Below are 22,747 nucleotides of genomic sequence, written 5' to 3' on the forward strand. Positions count from 1 at the left end.
CTTCAAGACATCCAACGCGGAGCATCCTCTTCTTCCGATGGCTAAGACTGAATGAAGGTTCCTTTAAATGGCGTCTTCCAAGATGGCGTCCCTTCAATTCCGATTGGCTGATAGAATTCTATCAGCCAATCGGAAATTAAGGGAGAAAAAATCCTATTGACTGATGCAATCAGCCAATAGGATTGAGCTCGCATTTTATTGGCTGATTGCATCAGCCAATAGAATGCCGGCTCAATCCTATTGGCTGATTGGATCAGCCAATAGGATTGATGCCGTCTGGATGAAGACTTTTGCCCGTCTGGAGGACCTTTTCTGCCCGGCTTGGATGAAGACTTTTGCCCATCTGGAGGACCACTTCTACCCAGTTGGATGAAGACAACTCCCGGTAAGGTGATCTTCAAGGGGTTAGTGTTAGTTTTTTTTTAAGGGGGGATTGGGTGGGTTTAAGAGTTAGGGTTGGTTGTGTGGGTGGTGGGTTTTACTGTTGGGGGGATTTGTAATTTTTTTACAGGTAAAAGAGCTGATTACTTTGGGGCAATGCCCCGCAAAAGGCCCTTTTAAGGGCTATTTGTAATTTAGTGTAGGGCTTTTTTTTATTTTGGGGGGCTTTTTAATTTTATTTGTAATATGTTTATTATTTTCTGTAATTTAGTGTTTGTTTTTTGTACTTTAGAGAATTTTATTTAATTTAGGGAATTAATTTAATTATAGTGTAGTGTTAGGTGTAATTGTAACTTAGGTTAGGTCTTATTTTACAGGTACTTTTGTCTTTATTTTAGCTAGGTAGTTATTAAATAGTTAATAACTATTTAATAACTATTCTACCTAGTTAAAATAAATACAAACTTGCCTGTAAAATAAAAATAAAACCTAAGCTAGCTACAATGTAACTATTTGTTATATTGTAGCTATCTTAGGGTTTATTTTATAGGTAAAGTATTTAGTTTTAAATAGGAATAATTTAGTTAATGATAGTTATTTTATTTAGATTTATTAAAATTATATTTAAGTTAGCGGGGTTAGACTTAGATTTAGGGGTTAATAACTTTAATATAGTGGCGGCAACGCTGGGGGCGGCAAATTAGGGGTTAATAAATGTATGTAGGTGCCGGCGATATTGGGGATGGCAGATTAGGGGTTAATAATATTTAACTAGTGATTGCGAGGCGGGAGTGCAGCAGTATAGGGGTTAATATATTTATTATAGTGGCGGCGATGTCCGGTTCGGCAGATTAGGGGTTAAAATTTTTCTATTAGTGTTTGTGATGTGGGAGGGCCTCCGTTTAGGGGTTAATAGGTAGTTTATGGGTGTTAGTGTACTTTTTACCACTTTAGTTAAGAGTTTTATACACAGCGTTGTAGTGTAAAACTCTTAACTACTGACTTTAAAATGCGGTACCAGGCTTGACAGGAGAGGGTCTACCGCTCACTTTTTGGAAGACTCCTAATACCGTCGGTATGCAAGTCCCATTGAAAAAAAAGGATATGCAATTGACGTAAGTGGATTTGCGGTATTTTCGAGTCTGGCCAAAAAATTGAGCGGTACACCTGTACCTGCAAGACTCGTAATACCAGCGGGCGTTAAAAAGCAGCGTTGGGACCGGCCAATGCTGCTTTTTAAGCCTAACGCACAACTCGTAATCTAGCCATAAATTCTGTGGGGCAGTCAGATTAATGAAGAATGATCTATTCAATTCAAACGATGTCTCTTAGAAACAGAAGTCATCATGTCTATCTTTGGGAGACCCCAGTGTTCTAAAACCTAGTATAAAACTATTTGAAGGAGAAAACATTAATTTGGAAGGGATTACCTACTAAGGAAATCTGCTTCCCATATTTCCTTCCTGGGTTGTGATATATAGAATCATTTTCTGTGTACAATCAGAATACCTTGAGACTTCCTTCATTTCTAAGGAGCTGCAATGATGGATATAAGCTATATCTGTAACATTGTCTAAAAGAAAACTTTATACATTTTCTTATATGTTTTTTTATACGTTTCTCCTGAAGATTATTAGGAAGCAAAACTTCCTGTGCTCTCCTGGACCTCCAGACTGAACCCCAATCCAAGAGAATGGCATCTGCAGACATTATTTTCCAAGTTGGGGGAATAAAGACCCCCATTTAAATAGTTTGGAGAAAAATCCACCGGAACAGAGATTGCCTCACTGGAGAATACCATAGGATTCTAGGAGTAAGTTGAGTGAAATTGTCAAAGCATGCAAAGATGAAGAGGTCTCATGAAAAAGTAAGAATTTCTGATGCTGCAATCACAATATCTAATACTTCCATACATTGAGATACAGATGGGTTAGAAATTTAGTGTAGTTGTGAGCAAACTGAATGTAACTTTGATCAGTCATACGCTAGAGAAAGCGGAATTGTCACTGAGTCTATAATGACTCCTAGAAAAGAGACTCTTGATTAATGAAAAATTCTGGGAGCTATAGATAGACCAAATGGAAAAGCTACACACTGAAAAAGTTTGTCCTGAAAGGCATATCTTAGAAACTGCAGATGGTATAGGAATATGAAGGTAGGCATCCTTCACATTAAACGTGGACATAAATTGATGCATACAAAGAGAGAAGCGTTGTACCAGGAACAAACAACAGCTCAGTAGCTTGTTCTATGGCAAATTATCACCTAGGAGCAGCCTCTTCCAGTTGTGCATTTCACAGAGGTAAAATTTCCTGAAGTATATCAGTCTGATTCCGCCGAGTAAGGTCAGTCCAGCCCAAAATACCAGGCAATTCTCCTCTCTTCTTTGTTAAAGAAACAACAATGCACTACTGGGAACTAGCAGAACACATCTGGTGAGCGATTTAGAAGAGGCATATACAGGGAGTGCAGAATTATTTGGCAAATGAGTATTTTGACCACATCATCCTCTTTATGCATGTTGTCTTACTCCAAGCTGTATAGGCTCGAAAGCCTACTACCAATTAAGCATATTAGGTGATGTGCATCTCTGTAATGAGAAGGGGTGTGGTCTAATGACATCAACACCCTATATCAGGTGTGCATAATTATTAGGCAACTTCCTTTCCTTTGGCAAAATGGGTCAAAAGAAGGAAGTGAGATATCTTGCAGAGGGATGCAGCACTCTTACAATTGCAAAGCTTCTGAAGCGTGATCATCGAACAATCAAGCGTTTCATTCAAAATAGTCAACAGGGTCGCAAGAAGCGTGTGGAAAAACCAAGGCGCAAAATAACTGCCCATGAACTGAGAAAAGTCAAGCGTGCAGCTGCCAAGATGCCACTTGCCACCAGTTTGGCCATATTTCAGAGCTGCAACATCACTGGAGTGCCCAAAAGCACAAGGTGTGCAATACTCAGAGACATGGCCAAGGTAAGAAAGGCTGAAAGACGACCACCACTGAACAAGACACACAAGCTGAAACATCAAGACTGGGCCAAGAAATATCTCAAGACTGATTTTTCTAAGGTTTTATGGACTGATGAAATGAGAGTGAGTCTTGATGGGCCAGATGGATGGGCCCGTGGCTGGATTGGTAAAGGGCAGAGAGCTCCAGTCCGACTCAGACGCCAGCAAGGTGGAGGTGGAGTACTGGTTTGGGCTGGTATCATCAAAGATGAGCTTGTGGGGCCTTTTCGGGTTAAGGATGGAGTCAAGCTCAACTCCCAGTCCTACTGCCAGTTTCTGGAAGACACCTTCTTCAAGCAGTGGTACAGGAAGAAGTCTGCATCCTTCAAGAAAAACATGATTTTCATGCAGGACAATGCTCCATCACACGCGTCCAAGTACTCCACAGCGTGGCTGGCAAGAAAGGGTATAAAAGAAGAAAATCTAATGACATGGCCTCCTTGTTCACCTGATCTGAACCCCATTGAGAACCTGTGGTCCTCATCAAATGTGAGATTTACAAGGAGGGAAAACAGTACACCTCTCTGAACAGTGTCTGGGAGGCTGTGGTTGCTGCTGCACGCAATGTTGATGGTGAGCAGATCAAAACACTGACAGAATCCATGGATGGCAGGCTTTTGAGTGTCCTTGCAAAGAAAGGTGGCTATATTGGTCACTGATTTGTTTTTGTTTTGTTTTTGAATGTCAGAAATGTATATTTGTGAATGTTGAGATGTTATATTGGTTTCACTGGTAAAAATAAATAATTGAAATGGGTATATATTTGTTTTTTGTTAAGTTACCTAATAATTATGCACAGTAATAGTCACCTGCACACAAAGATATCCCCCTAAAATAGCTATAACTAAAACCAAACTAAAAACTACTTCCAAAACTATTCAGCTTTGATATTAATGAGTTTTTTGGGTTCATTGAGAACATGGTTGTTGTTCAATAATAAAATTAATCCTCAAAAATACAACTTGCCTAATAATTCTGCACTCCCTGTATGTGCAGCCACCAATTAGCTACTAGCTTCTAGTACTGCATTGTTGTTGCTGAGGCTACATAGGTACGGTATGCTTTTCAATAAAGGATACCAAGAGCACTAAGCAATTTAGTTAATAAACGCAAATTGGAAAGTTTCTTAGAAACTGCATGCTCTATCTGAATCATGAACGGAAAAAAAAAATTAGTTTCATGCCCCTTTAAAACTGCAAATGAATATGCCCATTGTATCCTGTGCATTGTTATTCGTGCAAAATATAAAACAGAGAGCTGAAAACTGATTTCCTGTAATTCTTTGGCTGCCAAATCTGCAGAGTTGTTATGTTATAACAGCCCCGCAGACAACCAGACAAGCAGACTTACTTACAAAACATCTCTTATTCATTTACTCAACACGCTGTAGAGGATGCACGGTAAGACAAACAAATAATAAGCATATATTGTAATGCATAAAGTAGCTACGTTGTTTTGCATATTAAAATGATTTAGCAATTTGTTTTTTACATTTGATTTAAAGGGACATAAAACCCAAAAAATGTCTTTCATGATTTAGAAAGAGCATGCCATTTTAAACAGCTTTCTAATTTACTTCTATTATTTATTTTGCTTCATTCTCTTGATATTCTTTGCTGAAATGCATATCTAGATATGCTCAGTAGCTGCTGATTGGTAGATGCACATAGATGCCTCGTGTGATTGGCTCACTCATGTGCATTGCTATTTCTTCAACAAAGGATATCTAAAGAATGAAGCAAATTAGATAATAGAAGTAAATTGGAATGTTATATAAAATTGCATTTGCTACCTGAATCATGATAGAATTTTTTTTGGGTTTAGTTTCTCTTTAAGGCAGATATCAGATCTGATTAGGAGAGAAACTTGGTATGTAGCAGCACTTTTGAAATACCCCGGGAGGAGCTGTATCAGAAGTTAGCTGTAAAAGTGAGAGAATAAACTGCAGCAAGTTTAGGTGACGTTAGAAGATATATTTGGTGGTGGCCAGTTCAGGGAGATGGAATGTAGATATAGAGTATTTGTGCAGGGCTAATAAAGGTTAGTTAGATCAGCATGTATGGAAGTAGTACAGAGAGTCAGGAGAGAACATGCAGGTAGATGTTTTAAAGGGACATAAAAAACCCAACATTTTCCTTGCGCACAACACATAGCGCACTATCCACTGAAATTATAGTGAAAGGCTGGACAGCTTCCATTGTGCTTAAAGTGATGGTAAACTACTAGTGCTACAAATAAAGGGGACTTTCAGTCATGAAATATAAAATACTTCATGCTGAAAGTTCCTTTATTTGACTGCAGTGTATAACGCTGAGCGCCTCAGGTCGCTGGCAGCAGAATGCTATTTTTTAATAAGGTGATGTTTCCACCTCTTAGCCAATAGCTAAGCAGCCCAGTTGGCATTATGCTGTATGGCTAGCACGCTATTGGTTAACATCACCTCATTGATAAAATAGCATTCTGCCGTGGGTGGCCTAAGGCACTTAGCGCCGCATGCGCTGCAGGCAAATAAACAACTTTCAGCATGAAGTATTTTATACTTGATGACTGAAAGTCCCCTTTATTTGTACCACTGGTAAATCCTAGCGTTTCAAAAACACTAGGATGTACAATCAATTTAAGTATAGTGTGCTTTACCTGACCCTACAATATTCTACAAAGTGATTGGTTAGCTCATATCACAAGCTCCTTTATACTTGTCTCTAATTGGTCCAACAAAGGATACCAGAAACACAAATTCTACCAGGCTCTCCAATGAGTGTATATTTCAACTGCTATTGATTTGCAGAACCTTGAACAATTGTGCTGAAAAAAAGGATTTATATGATTTTATATCTTATTTTGTATACAAATCATTTAGCTAAGTTAAATATTGATTTGTTATAGTCTTTACAATATAAATACATTCTACACCCATTTTGTGCATGGCCTACATGAGGTTTCTCTTTTTTTAAATACAGGAACATATCACTTCTTAGAAAATGTTAATCAGGAAATGAGTTGCCCGAGGGATATGGTTAAACAACAGATCTCATGCAAGTTCTGTCTTCCTGCCTATTCTGATGTAAATACAGTATCACGAATAAAACATTATAAACTAAAGCTTTGCTTATAGAGAAATTATTTAAAAGGACATAATACTCATATGAGCTAAATCACTTGAACGTGATGCAGCATAACTGTAAAGAGCTGACAAGAAAATATCACCTGAACATCTCTATGTAAAAAATTAATATATTTTACCTTAAAATAAGAGAGAATGGGGCTACTTCATAACTGCTGTTTCCGGCGAGCCTGGAGTCTCGCACGAAAACAGAGGCATCAGGGGCCATTGGGCCCTTGATAAATCGGCCCCAGTGTGTGCATGTGTCAAAATGCGTACACTGCATGTGTGAGAGTGTGTGAGTGTTTGTGACAGAGGTGGAGTGTGTGTGTGTGAGAGTTTGTGAAAGAGTTTATCATAAAAAGGTAGGACCTTAACGAGAAGTTATAAGAATTCTTTTTTTTTCTTTTTTTAGAAGAAATTTTTTATTGAGGTTTTTTGCAAATCCACATAACATGGTTACAAGGTATTGTCAGGCTAACTAAACAATGAAACTATTCTTCACATAAATAGTAGTCATAACTTACAAGCTAAGCGCATAAATTGACATGTACCAAGTGATAATAGAAATATAAAACGTCTAAATGAAACCTCATTTTCTGCATAGTTTGATATATGATATAGTAGTATATGAACATTTAGGGGGGATCAGCAGGCAAGAGCTGCTCTAAATTGGGGGAAGGGGGGCGGGCCTTCTAAATGTTAAAATAGGTAGTTTGGGAGTTAGTATTGAGCACCCATTTAAATGGGAATAATAACCATTAGTAAGTACAATATATTGGGCAGAGTGTTAATATAAGGACAATATGTGATAAAATTAAGAACAATTAAGGAGGTCACACTTGGGCACATAAACAATGAAACTATCGAGAGAAGTTACAGGCTATATCATCAAATGTCCACTTATGCCCCGTAAGCTTAGGCAATCTCGAAAATATGGAATAGATAAGCTATGGAAAGTTTTGCTAATGGGATAAAGAATACATATATGATATATGTTCTGGCAAAATAATAACAATAAAAACAATAAAATAATAAACCTCATAAAAAATAGAAGTGGGGGCTGCTACTGATAAGAGGTTCAGTAAGATGGCTGTCTGGTAGTATAGCAAGTTTACAGTGTAATTTACATCCACCTTCCAATAAGGTGAATAGATACATGAGATTTACAATTACAGAATAGAATTTCTGTTTGTAAGAGGCTTCTCAAAACAAAACATAGCAGGGTAGCCCCTAGTGCCTCGGCCACCGGCAGAGGGGCCACTAGTGTCAGGTGTTAGAGAGTAGTATGATGTATCTTAGCTGACTCTAAATGTAGCTAGAGAAATTCTAGAGGTTATGCATAAGTATTGGGGCTATAGGTGCCCTAAGCAGAAGGAGAGTATAGATTGTACTGATAAACTTTAGTTATAACAGGCGTCTATGCATAATAATATAGAATAGTCAAACCAGTATGTAGAATATAGACTTATGTTAGCAAACTCAGCTGTAGAGTGGTTAGATTATAGTCTCTTTTAATATTTGCACCTATGGATGATGTCATGTGTTGGTGTTGGGCCTACCATACACTCCCATATACTAATAATATGATTCAGAGTGGTGATTCCCTTCTCAGAGGATCCAAACATACATAGGGCATGTACTATAAGGCATGGGGAGCACAACATTCAAGGGAATGTATGTCTACCTTTTAAATGTGCATATGGGTATGCAGCATATTATGATATGATGCCCCAATACATGACAGACTAGTAATAATAACTTCTTATAAGAGACATACATCTTAGTAGTAGAGGTTAGCGTTGCTAAATCTGACCTGCAGAATTAAGAAAACTAACCTATAACCGCCACTGAGATGAGTACCTATAACAACCTACGTAATTACAAGCTTAAATTATCCAGTTCAAGTTCCCATGCATCAGAGGGGGAAGGGCTCAGGTGTGAATTAATAAACTCTACAACCCCTTCTTATCTATAGTAGAACCTTGTTATTGGTTTAGAGTCCTGAGTGGGGGTAATTAATAAAAAGTGGGGGTAATTAAATAAAAATAACTAAAATTAACTAAAGTACAAAAAACCCCTCTGAATTACAGAAAATAAAAAAGTATTACAAGAAGTTTAAACTAATCACACCTAATCTAAGCCCCCTAATAAAATAAAAAAATCCCCCCCAAAATAATAAAATTCCCTACACTATACTAAATTACAAATAGTCCTTAAAAGGGCTTTTTGCGGGGCATTGCCCCAAAGTAATCAGCTCTTTTACCTGTAAAAAAAGAAATACACCCCCCCAACATTAAAACCCACCACCCACACACCCAACCTTACTCTAAAACCCACCCAAACCCCCCTTAAAAAAACCTAACACTACCCCCTTGAAGATCACCCTACCTTGAGTCGTCTTCACCCAGCCGGGCCTAAGTCCTCAACGAATCCGGGCGAAGTGGTCCTCCAGATGGGCAGAAGTCTTCATCCAATCCGGCCAGAAGAGGTCCTCCAGATGGGCAGTAGTCTTCATCCAAGCGGCATCTTCTATCTTCTTCCATCCAACGAGGAACGACACCATCTTGAAGACATCCGTCGCGGCAACTAAACGACGAATGACGGTTCCTTTAAATGACGTAATCCAAGATGGCGTCCCTTGAATTCCGATTGGCTGATAGTATTCTATCAGCCAATCGGAATTAAGGTAGGAAAAATCTGATTGGCTGATGAAATCAGCCAATCGGATTGACCTTGCATTCTATTGACTGATTGGAACAGCCAATAGAATGCAAGGTCAATCCTATTGGCTGATTGGATCAGCCAATCGGATTGAACTTCAATCCGATTGGCTGATTTCATCAGCCAATCGGATTTTTCCTACCTTAATTCCGATTGGCTGATAGAATCCTATCAGTCAATCGGAATTCAAGGGACGCCATCTTGGATGACGTCATTTAAAGGAACCGTCATTCGTTGTTTAGTCGTCGGGATGGATGGATGCTCCGCATCGGATGTCTTTAAGATGGTGCTGCTCCTCATCGGATGGAAGAAGATAGAAGATGCCGGCGGATTGAAAACCAAGTACGCTGGGCCGGAAAAGTGCCAAGCGTACCTGGTTGTTCTTTGATAACTTCCAAAAGTAGTCAGATTGTGCCGAACTTGCGTTCGGAACATCTGTAGTGATGTAACCATCGATCTGTGTCGGACTGAGTCTGGCGGATCGTATGTTACGTCACTATATTCTACTTTTGCCGGTCTGTAGGGCTTGATAACTATGGTGAATCAGCCTCGCCACAAATACGCTGTGGAATTCCAGTGTATTTGCGGTTGACGACTTGATAAATAGAGGCCAACTTATTTAAAAGCATTAACATTTGTAATGTTATCTAGCAAATAATGACTAAGAGGTCTGAAGTTAGACATCCTAGGACCCAAAAGAACTCTGTATAAAGTTATAGTATGTGGTAATGTCTAACTAGGGTTGAGTTAATAAGTATCTCCCATAGTCTGCCATGCACAAAGACATATGTTTTAGTGAGGCTGAGTGTCATCTAAACTATTAAATTCACTCACACATAAGGAAAATAATATTTCGACACCATCATATGTGGAGGCATACATATATTAACAGTTAACAAGTACTTAAACTCTAATGATATTCCATGATATTGAAATATAACAAGAACAGGTATAGTATGGTGTAATATGAAACCTGTGAGCTGCTATATGGAATTACTGTGTATAACCTCACTATGATCAACTCTACTGGTACATAATAAAGGAGTAAAATGTCTGAGGTAGAATGTAAGCTTAGGAGGGATACACGAGGGAGACTTGAATTTAGTATAAGCCCTATACCCTGGTATATCCTAGCAGACCAATGGGCACATGAGCATATGGGAAAATTTATATGTAATAGATCAATAGGATACAGGGGAGTCAAGCTGAGCATAAGTAACAGATAATATAAAATACATGGATTATGTTCTGGTCTATAGGATAGACATTGATATTTATGTTAAGTGGGAACTGAGTGTTTTCAGCAGACTCTAAACCAATGCTTTCTAAACTGTGTGTCGTGACACATTAGTGTGTCAGCAGCAGTATGTAGGTGTGTCCCTGCTTCAGCACAAATTTTTGGGCATTTAAAATTAGTTTTACATTTTTTTTTGGTTTCCGACTTTCTGCCTGCCTGCAGAAACTCTGGAATCAGGCCTATGGCCATTGTTAAAGGCACACTCAAGTCAAAATGAAACTTTATGATTCAGATACAGCATGCCATTTTAAACAACTTTCCAATTTACTTTCATTAACAAAATGTGCACAGTCTTTTTATATTTACACTTTTTGAGTCACCAACTCCTACTGAGCATGTGCAAGAATTCACAGCATATACATATATGCATTTGTGATTGGCTGATGGCTGTCACATGATACAGGGGGAGTGGAAATAAACATAACTTTGCAATTTATTTAACAAAAATCTGCTACTCATTTGAAGTTCAGACTAAGGGGGGTAGTTATCAAGCCGTCAACCTCAAATACGCTGCGTATTCCGCAGCGTATTTGTGGCGAGGCTGATACGCCTTAGTTATCAAAGGCTCGAGACCGGCAAAAGTAGAATTTTGTGACGTAAGCTTCGATCCGCCGGACTCAGTCCGACACAGATCGATTCTTACGTCACTCCAGATGTTCCGCACACAAGTGCGGCACATTCTCACTACTTTTGCTAGCTATCAAAAAACTAGCAGGTACGCTCGGCACTTTTACGGCCCAGCGTACCTGGTTTTCAAAGCGCCAGCCTGGAGGCGGCGGATCCCATAGGAATCAATGGGAGTCTGACCATAGCGAAAGTACAAGTTCGCTGCTGACAGACATCCCATTGATTTCTATGGGAAATGTCTACACCTAACACCCTAACATGTACCCCGAGTCTAAACACCACTAATCTGTCCCCCCCTACACCGCCGCAAATAAATAAAGTTATTACCCCCTAAACCGCCGCTCCCGGAGCCCACCGCAAGCTACTCTATACATATTAACCCCTAAACCGCCGCTCCCGGAGCCCACCGCAACTATAATAAATGTATTAACCCCTAAACCGCCGCTCCCTGAACCCGCCGCAACCTATATTAAATGTATTAACCCCTATCCTGCCCCCCCTACACCGTCGCCACCTATAATACATTTATTAACCCCTAATCTGCCCCCCCCTACACCGTCGCCACCTATAATAAATTTATTAACCCCTATCCTGCCCCCCACTACGCCGCCGCCACTGTAATAAAATGATTAACCCCTAAACCTAACCCTAACCCTAACGCCCCCTAACTTAAATATTAATTAAATAAATCTAAATAAATTAACTCTTATTAACTAAATGAATCCTATTTAAAACTAAATACTTACCTTTAAAATAAACCCTAATATAGCTACAATATAAATAATAATTATATTCTAGCTATTTTAGGATTTATTTTTATTTTACAGGTACCTTTCAATTTATTTTAACCAGGTACAATAACTATTAAATAGTTATTAACTATTTAATAGCTTACCTAGCTAAAATAAAGAGAAATGTACCTGTGAAATAAATCCTAACCTAAGTTACAATTACACCTAACACTACACTATACTTTAATAAATTATTCCTATTTAAAAATAAATACTTACCTGTAAAATAAACCCTAAGATAGCTACAATGTAATTAATAATTATATTATAGCTATCTTAGGATTTATATTTATTTTACAGGTAACTTTGTATTTATTTTAGCTAGTTAGAATAGTTATTAAATAGTTATTAACTATTTAATAACTACCTAGCTAAAAGAAATACAAAATTACCTGTAAAATAAATCCTAACTTAAGTTACAATTAAACCTAATACTACACTATCATTAAATTAACTAAATAAACTACCTACAAAGAACTACAATGAAATACAATTACATAAACTAACTAAAGTACAAAAAATAAAAAAAGCTAAGTTACAAAAAATAAAAAATTAAGTTACAAACATGTTAAAAATATTACAACAATTTTAAGCTACTTACACCTAATCTAAGCCCCCTAATAAAATAACAAACCCCCCCAAAATAAAAAAAATCCCTACCCTATTCTAAATTACATAAATTTCAAAGCTCTTTTACCTTACCAGCCCTTAAAAGGGCCATTTGTGGGGGCATGCCCCAAAAAGTTCAGCTCTTTTGCCTGTAAAAGAAAAATACAACCCCCCCCCAACATTAAAACCCACCACCCACATACCCCTAATCTAACCCAAACCCCCCTTACAAAAACCTAACACTAATCCCCTGAAGATCATCCTACCTTGAGTCGTCTTCACTCAGCCGAGCCACCGATGGAACTGAAGAGGACATCCGGAGCGGAAGAAGTTAATCCTCCAAGCGGCGCTGAAGAAATCTTCCATCCGATGAAGTCATCATCCAGGCGGCGCTGAAGAAAAGTCTTCGATCCGGCCGATGTCATCTTCAAAGAGGCGCTGAAGAGGTCTTCTATCCGGGCGAAGTCATCTTCCAAGCCGGGTCTTGAATCTTCCTTCCGCCGACGCGGAACCACCTTCTTCACCGACGGACTACGATGAATGACGGCTCCTTTAAGGGACGTCATCCAAGATGGCGTCCCCTCAATTCCGATTGGCTGATAGGATTCTATCAGCCAATCGGAATTAAGGTAGGAAAATCTGATTGGCTGATGGAATCAGCCAATCAGATTGAGCTCGCATTCTATTGGCTGTTCCGATCAGCCAATAGAATGCGAGCTCAATCTGATTGGCTGATTGGATCAGCCAATCAGATTTTCCTACCTTAATTCCGATTGGCTGATAGAATCCTATCAGCCAATCGGAATTGAGGGGACGCCATCTTGGATGACGTCCCTTAAAGGAGCCGTCATTCGTCGTAGTCCGTCGGTGAAGAAGGTGATTCCATCAGCCAATCAGATTTTCCTACCTTAATTCCGATTGGCTGATAGAATCCTATCAGCCAATCGGAATTGAGGGGACGCCATCTTGGATGACGTCCCTTAAAGGAGCCGTCATTCGTCGTAGTCCGTCGGTGAAGAAGGTGGTTCCGCGTCGGCGGAAGGAAGATTCAAGACCCGGCTTGGAAGATGACTTCGCCCGGATAGAAGACCTCTTCAGCGCCTCTTTGAAGATGACATCGGCCGGATCGAAGACTTCTTCAGCGCCGCCTGGATGATGACTTCATCGGATGGAAGATTTCTTCAGCGCCGCTTGGAGGATTAACTTCTTCCGCTCCGGATGTCCTCTTCAGTTCCATCGGTGGCTCGGCTGAGTGAAGACGACTCAAGGTAGGATGATCTTCAGGGGATTAGTGTTAGGTTTTTGTAAGGGGGGTTTGGGTTAGATTAGGGGTATGTGGGTGGTGGGTTTTAATGTTGGGGGGGGGGGGTTGTATTTTTATTTTACAGGCAAAAGAGCTGAACTTTTTGGGGCATGCCCCCACAAATGGCCCTTTTAAGGGCTGGCAAGGTAAAAGAGCTTTGAAATTTATGTAATTTAGAATAGGGTAGGGATTTTTTTTATTTTGGGGGGGTTTGTTATTTTATTAGGGGGCTTAGATTAGGTGTAAGTAGCTTAAAATTGTTGTAATATTTTTAACATGTTTGTAACTTAATTTTTTATTTTTTGTAACTTAGCTTTTTTTATTTTTTGTACTTTAGTTAGTTTATGTAATTGTATTTAATTGTAGTTATTTGTAGGTAGTTTATTTAATTAATTTAATGATAGTGTAGTATTAGGTTTAATTGTAACTTAAGTTAGGATTTATTTTACAGGTAATTTTGTATTTCTTTTAGCTAGGTAGTTATTAAATAGTTAATAACTATTTAATAACTATTCTAACTAGCTAAAATAAATACAAAGTTACCTGTAAAATAAATATAAATCCTAAAATAGCTATAATATAATTATTAATTACATTGTAGCTATCTTTGGGTTTATTTTACAGGTAAGTATTTAGTTTTAAATAGGAATAATTTATTAAAGTATAGTGTAGTGTTAGGTGTAATTGTAACTTAGGTTAGGATTTATTTCACAGGTACATTTCTCTTTATTTTAGCTAGGTAAGCTATTAAATAGTTAATAACTATTTAATAGTTATTGTACATGGTTAAAATAAATTGAAAGGTACCTGTAAAATAAAAATAAATCCTAAGATAGCTAGAATATAATTATTATTTATATTGTAGCTATATTAGGGTTTATTTTAAAGGTAAGTATTTAGTTTTAAATAGGATTCATTTAGTTAATAAGAGTTAATTTATTTAGATTTATTTAATTAATATTTAAGTTAGGGGGGGCGTTATGGTTAGGGTTAGACTTAGGTTTAGGGGTTAATCATTTTATTACAGTGGCGGCGGTGTAGTGGGGGGCAGGATAGGGGTTAATAAATTTATTATAGGTTGCGGCGGGTTCATGGAGCGGCGGTTTAGGGGTTAAACTATTTATTTAGTTGCGGAGAGGTGCGGGATCAGCAGGATAGGGGTTAATAATTTTATAATAGAGGGCGACGGTATAGGGGGGGCAGGATAGGGGTTACTAGGTATAATGTAGGTGGCAGCGGTGTCCGGGAGCGGCGGTTTAGGGGTTAATACTTTTATAAGAGTTGCGGCAGGGTCTAGGAGCGGCGGTTTAGGGGTTAATACATTTATAAGAGTTGCGGCGGGGTCTAGGAGCGGCGGTTTAGGGGTTAATACATTTATAAGAGTTGCGGCGGGGTCTAGGAGCGGCGGTTTAGGGGTTAATACATTTATAAGAGTTGCGGCGGGGTCTAGGAGCGGCGGTTTAGGGGTTAATACATTTATAAGAGTTGCGGCGGTGTCTAGGAGCGGCGGTTTAGGGGGTAGTAACTTTATTTAGTTGCGGGGGGCTCCGGGGGCGCCGGTATAGGGATAGAACAGTGCAGTTTAGTGTGAGTGCTTAGTGACAGGCTAGCAATAAAGCTGGGAAAAAGCCGAAGGGCAGCGAGATCGGATGAGTGATAAATCTCACAGTCCGCTGCTCATCGCCCCGCGGCTTTTTGACAGCTTTATTTGATAACTTAGGCGTATTTTTTTCAGGTCTGCGGCGGCGAAGGTAGGCGAGCTTAGGCGGACGTATTGGGCCGGCGAAGCCAGAAAAGTAGACGGCTTGATAACTAGCCCCCTAAGTGCTATTGCATTGTCTTCTTATCATGCATTTGCTGATTATGCAAATCTACAGTGTTGACTGGTCCTTTAACAGCATACTAGTAGGAGGGGATATCATGGAGAGCTTGGTAATGGGGGACACATAACACATGGAGATCTGTAATTTGAAAGCAAATGAAAAAGACATCGGAGGGTTGTAGGCGTCGCCCATCTTAGTCTAAAAGTATCCGAGGCAGCCATGGGTTCAGTCAGTTGTAGGGTGAAATAGAGATCACTGTCTACTTAGAACAACACTTAGAGGGATCATCCTATACCCAGTCTACAATGCCAGATGGAAGCAGCAGCGGAGTAGAAGGGCAGTAAAATCTTCCACTCAGAGAGGCGATGTTCAAGCTTACATGCACTGACTGCATTAATAGCTGAGAGTGTCAGTAGGTGTGCAGACATGGACCGGGGGTTGTGTGGCATGTAATAGCTACGTTGTCAGCTGCGGTTTGCGTAAAATGGTCTAAAGTCTCATGGCTTACTGATCTCGAGGTTCTCGCCTCTCTGTCAGGGTTAATGTGATGCTTGGATATGATTACGGGCCCTGAGGTCATAGTGATCATTTTCTGGCCCCCTCCCAGGTGATCGTCCACTTCTCCATGGACTGAAACCATACTCCACATCCCCCAAGTATGTAGGTGTGCGGGTTGTAAAAGTGTCACAGGGGTTTTATAAGTTGTGGGTGGATGCATCCTAGAGGCCTCGCTGTGTCTCTCTGTGGCTGATTCTGGCAAGTGAGGGTCTGGTCTCATCGGGTCAAGTATATACTGCGCTGGACCCCTGTCAACTGGATAGGTCTGGTCCCCATGTGATCTGTTGCTGCTGCCCATTGATCTGCAAAGTGCCGACAGATTGTTAAATATGTCATCCATCTTGGTTTCAAGGTTCTTAACAAGGGTTTGTATAAGTAAATGTGAATCTTCCATGATGGTTTGTTTGAAACAGTGAAGTCCCTTGGTTAATGCATGGTGATCGCAGATCTAATGCTGCTTTGCCCGGCAGACCGGGGGTAGGGTGCTGGGAATCGAGTTGCAGGCCGCAACGGGCAAGATCAGGTCCCTGTTGGTGCAGTATAATAATTTCTATATCATACCGATTAGCATGAGCTCATAAGAATGACGCACTCAGCTGTGTGATAGTATGAGGTAGATATTCTATGAAAAATTGTGGTTTAGAAGAAGCGGACAGGGAGCTTCATACTTTGCGACCTGTTATGGCTGCTGCCTAGCCACTAGACATGTGCGATTCGGTTCTGCTCCAATCGAAATTCGAATTTGTTCGAATTCAGAGATTCGGATCAATTCGAATTTCCGAATTGCGGTAGTTCCAAATCTACCAAATAAATCCGAATCGATTCGAATTTATTCGGTAGATTCGGATGGATTTGGATGGCTGTGTATTACACTAGTGTAATACACAGCACATCCCACTTTACAGTGACGAATTTCCGAAAATCCGAATCGATTCGAACCAAATCGAACCGAACCGAAACGAATGCGAACCAAATTTTTTCGAATCCGAAAGAATCCGAATGTATCCGAAAACGAATTCATTCGATTTCTTCCGAATTCGAATCGATCCGAACCGAAATTCGAATCGGTCCGAACCGAATTTTTCGCGGTTGCACATGTCTACGTAGCCACGCCCCCCAGTTATAAGAATTCTTAACCCTCTATATATTACAATGAAATAATGATACTCTACCTTCAGCACAGAGCTCCAAATGCATAGACCTCACCTCCATTTTATCTGAAATACAATATACCCCACTACTACATAAATACTATGTTACCACTTTGAGAGTACAAAACATTGGTTTTCAAATCAACCATGTGGTAAAAAAAAATGTACTTACCCTACCAAAAAGTTTAGTGTTGCACTATTTGAAAGGGTCTTTGCTACCTCACCCAATTTCCACTTCTCACAAGGAGCACACATCCATTACATACTCCTGTATTGGCCATTGATTGGCTAGTGGAGTGTTCACAGCCAATCCAGAAGCAATACAGTTAGACATGGGAAGCCACCTATACTTTGCAACATTTTGCCCTTTACTAATCTAGTTTAGTAATATATGTGCTTTTTTTCTCGGTAAGTATTTTTTTTTTTTATAAATGTTATACTTCCAACTTCATCCTTTTCTCCAAAACTTGGCATTTTCATTTTGTTGTAATGACAACATTGTATCTCATAACACATTTTAGTAATGTAGAGATTCAAATGTACCTCTGGATGTGTCACATCAGTAAAATTTGCCTACTATTCATGCTTTTGCAATATAAATCTATTTGGCAATATCAGTATCAGCAAAGGTATAAATGGCAGGTAGGTGGGTAAAACAAGCCTCAAAATTAAATTAAATGTATTTATTATTAAGAATATTTTATATATATATATATATATATATATATATATATATATATATATATATATATATATATATATATATACAGGTGAAACTCGAAAAATTAGAATATTGTGCAAAAGTTCATTTATTTCACTAATGCAACTTAAAAGGTGAAACTAATATATGAGATAGGCTCATTACATGCAAAGCAAGATAGTTCAAGCCATGATTTGTCATAATTGTGATGATTATGGCTTACAGCTCATGAAAACCCCAAATCCACAATCTCAGAAAATTAGAATAGTACATGCAATCAATAAAACAAGGATTGTATATAGAACAATATTGGACATCTGAAAAGTTAAGCATGCATACTGTATGTACTCAGTACTTGGTTTGGGCCCCTTTTGCACCAATTACTGCCTCAATGCGGCGTGGCATGGAAGCTATCAGCCTGTGGCACTGTTGAGGTGTTATGGAAGACCAGGATGCTTCAATAGCGGCCTTCAGCTCTTCTGCATTGTTCGGTCTCATGTCTCTCATCTTTCTCTTGGCAATGCCCCATAGATTCTCTATGGGGTTCAGGTCAGGCGAGTTTGCTGGCCAATCAAGCACAGTAATCCCATGGTCATTGAACCAGGTTTTGGTGCTTTTGGCAGTGTGGGCAGGTGCCAAGTCCTGCTGGAAAATGAAGTCAGCATCCCCATAGAGCTCGTCTGCGGACGGAAACATGAAGTGCTCCAAAATCTCCTGGTAGATGGCTGTGTTGACCCTGGACTTAATGAAGTACAGTGGACCAACACCAGCAGATGACATGGCTCCCCAAACCAACACAGACTGTGGAAACTTCACACTGGACTTCAAGCATCTTGCAGTGTGTGCCTCTCCATTCTTCCTCCATACTCTGGGTCCTTGGTTTCCAAATGAGATGAAACATTTGCTCTCATCAGAAAAGAGGACTTTGGACCACTGAGCAACAGACCAGGTCTGTTTTTTTTTAGGCCAGGTAAGAAGCTTCTGACGTTGATTGTTGTTCAGGAGTGGCTTGACAAGAGGAATACGACAATTGAAGCCCATGTCCAGGATCCGTCTGTGTGTGGTGGCTCTTGATGCACTGACTCCAGCCTCTGTCCACTCCTTGTGAAAGTCCCCAACACTTTTGAATGGCCTTTTCCTGACAATCATCTCCAGGCTGCAGTCATCCCTGCTGCTTGTGCACCTTTTTCTTCCACACTTTTCCCTTCCACATAACTTTCTATTAATGTGCTTTGATACAGCACTTTGGGAACATCCAACTACTTTTGCAATTACCTTTTGAGACTTTCCCTCCTTATGGAGGGTGTCAATGATGGTTTTCTGCACAACTGTCAGGTCAGCAGTCTTTCCCATGATTGTGATTCCTACTGAACCAGACTTAGAGACCATTTAAAGGCTCAGGAACCCTTTGCAGGTGTTATAGCTTAATTAGCTGATTAGAGTGGGACACTTTGAGCCTAGAATATTGCACCTTTTCACAATATTCTAATTTTCTGAGATTGTGGATTTGGGGTTTTCTCATATATGAGTTTCACCTTTTAAGTTCACATTAGTGAAATAAATGAACTTTTGCACGATATTCAAATTTTTCAAGTTTCACCTGTATATCAATATCTTATGTCATTTACATAATATTTACATGGCATTATACAGCTTATATACATGCAGCCGTCAGGTAGTTTTATATCATTTTTAATACTTTTGGATACAAAGTACCATTAGAAAAATAGTACAGTACTGTAATCAAAAAGGAAATTATTGTTGTCTAAAATAAATATAGATTATGATTAAAAAACAAAGACGCAGGAAGAGAAGTTTGTGACTTACTGGTGAAAAAAAATATTTTTAATTTAATCTTTTAAAAAAAAACTTATGAATTTGATTTGTACCTGAAGTAAAATAGATGTGAAATAAGAAATGTTACAATAAATACAAAACAATAAAAGTTTTATAAATATGGTGAAATGGGCTAAAAAATAAAGAAATAAAAACACAATTGTGCAATATAGTAAAAATAAAACAATATATGTCCCTATGATTGGTAAAATTCACACGGGGGAGAGCTACAATAACATCACTTCAGATAGCAGTTCTGTGGTTACAGGCCCACACATAGCCACAGTCAGCAGTCATATATAAGGAGAGAGAAAAAGAAAACAATAGTGAAATATTGCTAGTTCTACTAATATATATATATATATATATATATATATATATATATATATATATATATATATATATATATATATATAAATATATATAAATATATATATATATATATATATATATATACAGTACATATATATATATATATATATATATATATATATATATATATTGTTATATACAGGTAGCCCTCAGTTTACGCCAGGGTTAGGATCCAGAAGGAATGGTTGTAAATCGAAACCGTTGTAAATTGAAACCCAGTTTATAATGTAAGTCAATGGGAAGTGAGGGAGTTAGGTTCCAGGTCCCTCTCAAAATTGTCATAAGTAACACCTAATACATTATTTTTAAAGCTTTGAAATGAAGACTTTACATGCTAAACAGCATTATAAACCTAATAAAATAATCACACAACACAGACTTTACTTGCATTTTTCTGCAAACAGTTCTTTCTATGCATTCCAATCTGGACTGATTTATAGACAGGAAGATCTTGCTCCTTTGAAATCTGCTCAATAGCTCAGGTCTGGTTAAACTGATTCATTTCATCTTGCTTGGCTTGCATATCTTTGCTGCAAAAACAAGCGGACAGCTCCACCTACTGGCTTTTTTAATCGATGCACTGCTTCTCAATGCTTTTCAATAGCAGTGACTTAAAAAAAAGGTTGTTATTCTGAAACAGTGCAAATTGAACCGTTGTAAATCAAGGGTCATCTGTATATATATAAATTTTGTTTTTGCCAATTTAGTATGCACATGAAGGGGCAGTTGACAGGAATCTTCATATAAGTTTAACATTATTTATTACAATAAAAAATATATAAATATTAAAAGCTGTGGGTAAATATTGCTATGGGCGGAATCCTCAGTTTAAACTGTAAAATAAAAAGGTGCTATTTTCTATCAGTTGCAAACCCTGCAAAGTCAAAAAGTCTGTGTCCTGCAGCTATTTCCCCTAACTTTGGTTTGCAATTATTCCAACACGTTTCTCTGCCCTCAAGCTGCTTTTCAAGGATAATTGTACTATAATTATATAAAAGCACAAAAATAAAACAAAGGTATCTCAAACAATCTAGAATTCCCTGGTGTTTGTAACCTTGTTCCCATTTATTAAGACATTAGTAAACTGCCCCTATAAAGGGAAATATTAGTAACAATTGTAAGAGAACTTAAAGGGACATTCCAGCCAAATTGGAATCTACATGGATGCATTTCAGAAGCATTTTTGTGATATAAATGTATTAGCAAAAATACTACTAATAAAAACTATAGCTGTTTCCAGCATTTTATCCACAGCACTTGCTCATAGACCTTGTTAATTGCTGACATGATAACAGCCCCACTGGTGCTCTGAGCAGCAGCAGTATTTAAAATGCTTGTGCACTATCTAGCTATGATTCACATGCATGTGCAGAAAAAAATGCCAACACTTAAACAGTGATAACTTTTACTAGAAACATTTTTGCTTATACATGTATATTGCACATGTTTCTATTCATCTATGTGCAGTTAAATTGTGACTGGAATGTCCCTTTAATGACATTGTGAAAATAATTAATGTAAGAAAATATTATTCCACATAATTTAAAAGTGGACTTATTTATATCTGCCCTTCAAGTCTGTGTAAAAAAAAACAACACTCCTACGCATCAGAGGAAGTATATTTTGAAACCAGTTTTTTGGCCACTTCCTTAAAGATTCTGCAGCCCAAAGTCAAATGTTGTTTTTACCAATTGTCTTCGTATCTTAGAATTTTAAGCTAAGGTGAATATATAAGCCTGAGTATATCCCACTAATTTATGTCTTGATTTCATGTTTTGTGTCTTTTCTTAATCTCTTCAATGAGCCAATTTTAATTTTTCTCTCCCTATTATTTCTCTGGCAGTCCGTTCAGTCAGCATGATGACAACCTTCAATAATGTCAACCATAATTCTTTGGAGAAACCAGTGAAAAGCGGTTGGTTGAAGAAACAACAGAGATCAATTGTCAGAAACTGGCAGCAAAAATATTTTGCATTGAAAGGACAATATCTGTATTACTATAAGGAGGAAGTTGATGTCAAGCCACAGGTCAGCACTAATAATGTGAATGTCAAATAATGTATTTTGCTTTATTATATTAATGTATATACATAAGGAGCCAGTGACATGTTTACTCTCAATATTTATTTTTGTTGTCTGTTTTTAGATTTACAATTATTACGTTTATCAATTAACATTGATATCGGAATATTTTCCTATTTGTTTGCCTTATGTATATAGCAAGATGCAGCAGCTTTCTTTTTAGGTCAAAAATATCTTGAACCCCAAAACGGTATTACAAATTTCCATATCAATGATCATATTCTAAACCAATTGAAATCTTGTCAAGTAATTTAGCTGGAAAAACTCCATAAATTTAAGGGCATTAAAGTATCTATCTATCTATCTATCTATCTATCTATCTATCTATCTATCTATCTATCTATCTATCTATCTATCTATCTATCTATCTATTTATGTATCC

The 22,747-nt window shown here is 38.2% G+C and overlaps 1 protein-coding gene across 4 annotated transcripts in view; it reads left to right on the plus strand.

Moving 5' to 3' along the window:
* The window catches only part of ARHGAP25 (Rho GTPase activating protein 25), a 372,857-nt gene that overhangs the window by 230,933 nt on the left and 119,177 nt on the right, over positions 1 to 22,747 (plus strand). For 2 of the 4 annotated variants that reach the window (XM_053718200.1, XM_053718203.1), the window contains exon 2: positions 22,127 to 22,311. In XM_053718200.1, the coding sequence (XP_053574175.1) occupies positions 22,127 to 22,311 (185 nt within the window). Of the gene's footprint in view, positions 1 to 4,719; positions 4,790 to 21,931; positions 22,006 to 22,126; positions 22,312 to 22,747 lie in introns of those variants that run through there. The other 2 variants (XM_053718201.1, XM_053718202.1) reach the window with 2 other exon arrangements.

The sequence above is a fragment of the Bombina bombina genome, chromosome 6 (assembly GCF_027579735.1).
Source record: "Bombina bombina isolate aBomBom1 chromosome 6, aBomBom1.pri, whole genome shotgun sequence".
Classification (NCBI taxonomy): domain Eukaryota; kingdom Metazoa; phylum Chordata; class Amphibia; order Anura; family Bombinatoridae; genus Bombina; species Bombina bombina.